Below are 4,676 nucleotides of genomic sequence, written 5' to 3'. Positions count from 1 at the left end.
AGCAGGCGGGGTGGGGGAGGCACTGTGGAGTGGTGGGGGGCGGCCCAAGGGGCTGGGAGAGGGTCCGGCCCACTCTGCACCTGGGCTGGGACTGGTCCCGCCGGCGCAGGGTAGCAGGAAGCTCTCCGCACACTCACCGGACCTGGGCTAGGACTCTACAACCTCTTTTCTAATAAACAGTTAATGTTTTTATTTATGTAGCTCAAGATGAAGAACCACATAAAATGCCTACACTTCAACATCAAGATGCACCATCAAAACGTGGAATGCAAGGAAAGAAAAAAAAAACTTCCAATGAAGAAAGACATAGTCGTAAGGATAATAATTTTAACTTAGATTTTTTTAAATCAGGTCTTTATTCCTCCATTCATAAATATACAAAATTATAGAAACTTTATACTTGGACCTAACGTATGAATATCCTAGAGTAACTGAAGACAAAAATCAAAGGTGGTCACATGTTTTGGTTAGAATCTTGTCCTTCAACTATTTCATGGCCAACATCATGCTTGCTTTATGTAGCTCAGGATGGAGAACCAGACAAAACTCCTATGCCTGAACATCAAGATGTAGCGTCAGAACTCAGGATGAAAGAACCAAAGACATCCACAGGAGAAAATCATAGCAGTAAATATATTTATGAGATTATTTTAAATGCTCTAAAAAAGTATTTCTTTTCTCTTTGGCTCATTATGTATATAATTTGTAGAAATTTAGAGTTTGACCCTAAAGTATGACTGCCCTTAAGTAACTGAAGACAAAATCAAAGCTAGTCATATTTTTTATTAATTTTATTGAGAAACAAATAGCAATGAGACAGTTTCAAAACCAATTAATAGGACAGTTTCAATAGTTAATACATTGCATATTGTTGTCTTCATAGTGATTATTCATAGTACAAGATGCAGACATGATATCCTGTCCACAAACACTATTAGTACAAATCTTTCTTCTCATTGAATTAAGAGAAAGTAGCTGTATATCTATCCTAATTATTTTGTATATACAAATACAAAATGGTCCTTCCTTTGTATCTCCATTTTTGTTTAGTTTTGTTAGAGATGGGTATTCCATTGCCATTTAAATATTTTAGGTGCGTGAATTCAGCAAAATAATCCAATATAGTCCAGAAGTCCATAATACTAGTGAGTTATATATTAGTCATAGGTTTTAGAATTTTGTCATAAGACTATTTCATGACACACTGAAGTGGTCAGAGAAGTGGAAACGTTGGCATCAAGTATGTTATACTGTAGCTGTAACATTAGTGCTCCAATGGCCCAGGCCTTAGGGGTTTGAGCATATCTCTATTTCTCTCTCTCTCTCTCTCTCTCTCTCTCTCTCTCTCTCTCTCTCTCTCTCTCTCCTGCTTTCTCTTTCTCTCTGTGACATGATCCAGGGTGACCTTGAACTGACTATATAGCCTTGAACATGCTGTCACCCTCCTGCCTCAGCCTCTCCAGCACCGAGCATGTAGGTATGTATCATCATACCTGGCCTTTCCCAGGCTTTTAGTGGTGGGACATCACTTTACAAACATCAGTACTTACTTTGTAAAGTCAGGTTTAGGTGTTAGTTTCATTTTAAAAAATCTTTTTAGGGCCAAGGATGTGCTTCACAGGCTCAACACCTGCCTGGCAAGCACAAGGTTGTGAATTCGATTTCTGGTGCCAAAAGAAGTATCATTTTATAACCTAATGCCAATTTTAGGGTCTTCTGTACAAAATCTACTTTCATTGCTCCAAGTCTGGAAAATGACTTAGAATGTTAGAGATACAGAGTCTGGATAATATAAGTTGCGCTGGACACTGACTTTGAAGGGCTTCTGTGCTATCAGTATAGAAGCCTGAAGTGATTAAGACTTAGCTGTCTTCACTGCTACTTCATGTTGCATATGTATATATTAAATTTACTTTAAAAAGTACTTTTCACAGTTTATAACTTTCCTGTTTTAATCCACAGGTAATGATATAAATTTATTCACAAACTAAATTGAAACAAAAACATTCTAAAGGGCTCTTTCATGACCAAGGTCATTCTCTTTTCATGTAGCTCAGGATGAAGAACCAGAGGAAACTCCTGTGCTTGAACCTGAAGGTGCAGCCTCAAAACTTGGAATGCAAGGAAAGGAACAACACATCCCCACAGAAGGAAGACACAGTGGTAAACACAGTAATTATACAATAACTATGTTTAAAAAAACCAGTTCTTGGCTGGGGAGATAGCTCAGTGGTCTAAGAAAGCACAAAGCCTGGAAAGCAAAAGGACCCAGATTCAATCCATGGTACCACACGCCATGTGCCAGCCCTGTGCCAAACCGGCAACCAAAACCAGGTGTGGTGATGCATGCCTGTAATCCCAGCACTGGGGAGACTGGGACAGGAGGATCACTATGAGTTCGAGCTGTGTAGTGAGACCCTGTACCAAATACATAAATAAATATAAGATTCTTTTAAAAAAAATTTAAAATATAATTTTTTCTCCTTTGATCCATTATACATATAATTTATGGGAATTTACACTTTGATGCTATAAAGTGTGACTACCCTAAATAACTTAAGAAAAGATCAAAGGTAGTCATGTGTTTTGAATAGAATTTTGCCTTAAGATTATTTCACAACTAGGCCATGCTTTCTTTATGTAGCTCAGAGTGAAGAATCAGACAGAACTCCTATGCCTGAACATTGGGATGCAGCCTCAAAACTTGGAACACAAGGAAAGAAACAAAAACCTTCAAAAGAAATAAGACATAGTAGTAAGCAGAATAATTAGAAAATGACTTTAATTTTCTAAACTAGTTATTTTTAGGGTTCATGGTATATATAATTTATAGAAATTTAGAGTTTGACCATAAAATATGAGCACCCTTAAGTAACTGAAGACAAAATCAAAAGTAGGCAGATGTGCTTAGAATTTTGTCATAAGACTATTTCATAATCAAGATCACTCTCTGTTTGTGTAGTTCAGGGTGATGAGCCAGATGAAACATCTATGCCTGAACATCAAGATGCAGCCTCAGAACTTGGAGCGCAAGGAAAGAAACAAAAACATTCAAAAGAAAAGAGACACAGTAGTAAGTATAATTATGAGATAGCTTTCTGCTTAAAATTCTGCTACTTACTGTTGTCCTCAATGTAGTTGCCCAGTTCACAGACATCAGCATACAGAGTTAGTCAAGATGAAAGTTCTACACATTAACTTCTATTTTCAGAATACTGATGGAAATTCTTAATACAATCACCTCAGCCATCCTGTATACATAATTTCATGATTTTTCCCTTACCTTTTTTCCTATCTTTTCTTCATTCTCTCCTCTTCATTGTTTAATCCCTAAATTCTCTTTCTTTCTGTTTTACTGTATCCATTATACCTTTCAGGTTTTATTTCTTATTTTGGGTTCTTATACTAAGGAGACTATATGATATTTACACATGTGGGTTTGGATTATATCACTTATGAGTATATCCTATATACTTGAATACCTGTCATTTTGGTCTTCTAAATGTGTACCGTTCCTAGTTTCATATCAGTTACTGTCTTTAAAATAAATGTTAAAAGGTAATAAAAAGAAAAAAAGACAATAAAAATTTAAGATTTCTTGAAAGCAAGTAGTAATATTCAATCATATGTCCAAACTTGCATAACTATATCTGTTAATCTGAGCAACAGATTTGATGATAAAATAGATAATATCTCAACCACTGTTAATTAACTATTCTTGTTTTAAAAATCTGGAACATATGTATTGCTATATGTTACCTTGTCACTGTCTTTGTTTCTGATTTTTGTTCTTGCTTTTGTTTTTACTCTTCAAAATAAAATAAAATGCTAACAAAAAATCAAAGCAAAATACAAATAAACAAAAATTAAATAAATAAAATAAAATAAAATAAAATTATGCTACTAATTTTGCTTAGGTCATTGAAAGATGTGTGCTAATATTGTTTCGTCAAACTTTCATGCCTGTACATTGTACTCTCAATAACTGCTTTGAAGATAACAATATGAAATGTATTAACCATTGTTACTCTCCCATTATCTTGTTTTGAAATTTTGGGGTTTTTTTATTCTCTTTAAAAAATAAAATGACAAGTTCATTATTAAAAATTTTAAAAACAGCTCCTTTTGGGGGGTTCATAATGTATATAATTTATAGAAATTTTATACTATGACCATAAAAAGTGTGAGGATCTTACATAGGTGGACAGAATATTGTCATAAGACTATTTTGCAACCAAAGTCATACTTCCTTTGTGTAGTTCAAGGTGAAGAACCAGACAAAATTCCTATACTTGACCAAAACGATGCAGCCTCAAAATTTGGAATGCAAGGAAAGAAAAAAAAATCTTCCAAAGAGGAAAGACATAGTTGTAAGTATAATTTTCAGCAACTTTAATATTTTAAAATCAAATCTCTCTTAGTTCATGAACGCATATAATTTATATAAATTTTATACTTTGACCCCAGAGTATGAATACCTTAAAGGCACTCAAGATCAAAAACAAAGATGGTCATAGGATTTGATTACAATATTGTCATAAGATTATTTCACAACCATGGTCATGCTTTCTTTATGTAGCTCGGGATGAAGAACCAGACAAAGCTTCTATGCCTGAACCTCAGGTTGCAGAATCACAACTGGGAAAGCAAGGAAAGAAAAAAAAATCTTCCAAAGA

The 4,676-nt window shown here is 34.6% G+C and overlaps 1 protein-coding gene across 1 annotated transcript in view; it reads left to right on the top strand.

Annotated features, from left to right (window-relative positions):
• Nucleotides 1–4,676, top strand: part of LOC111812817 (coiled-coil domain-containing protein 7-like) — a 104,049-nt gene that overhangs the window by 7,004 nt on the left and 92,369 nt on the right. Inside the window, exons 2-3 of the mRNA XM_023701943.1 lie at nt 2,053–2,163; nt 2,645–2,755. Of these exons, the coding sequence (XP_023557711.1) occupies nt 2,053–2,163; nt 2,645–2,755 (222 nt within the window). The remainder of the gene's footprint in view (nt 1–2,052; nt 2,164–2,644; nt 2,756–4,676) is intronic.

Source organism: Octodon degus, unplaced genomic scaffold (assembly GCF_000260255.1).
Source record: "Octodon degus isolate 3935 unplaced genomic scaffold, OctDeg1.0 scaffold00144, whole genome shotgun sequence".
NCBI classification, from domain to species: Eukaryota; Metazoa; Chordata; class Mammalia; order Rodentia; family Octodontidae; genus Octodon; species Octodon degus.
Note: the sequence above shows the minus strand (reverse complement) of the source record. Positions and strands in the feature narration are given on the sequence as shown.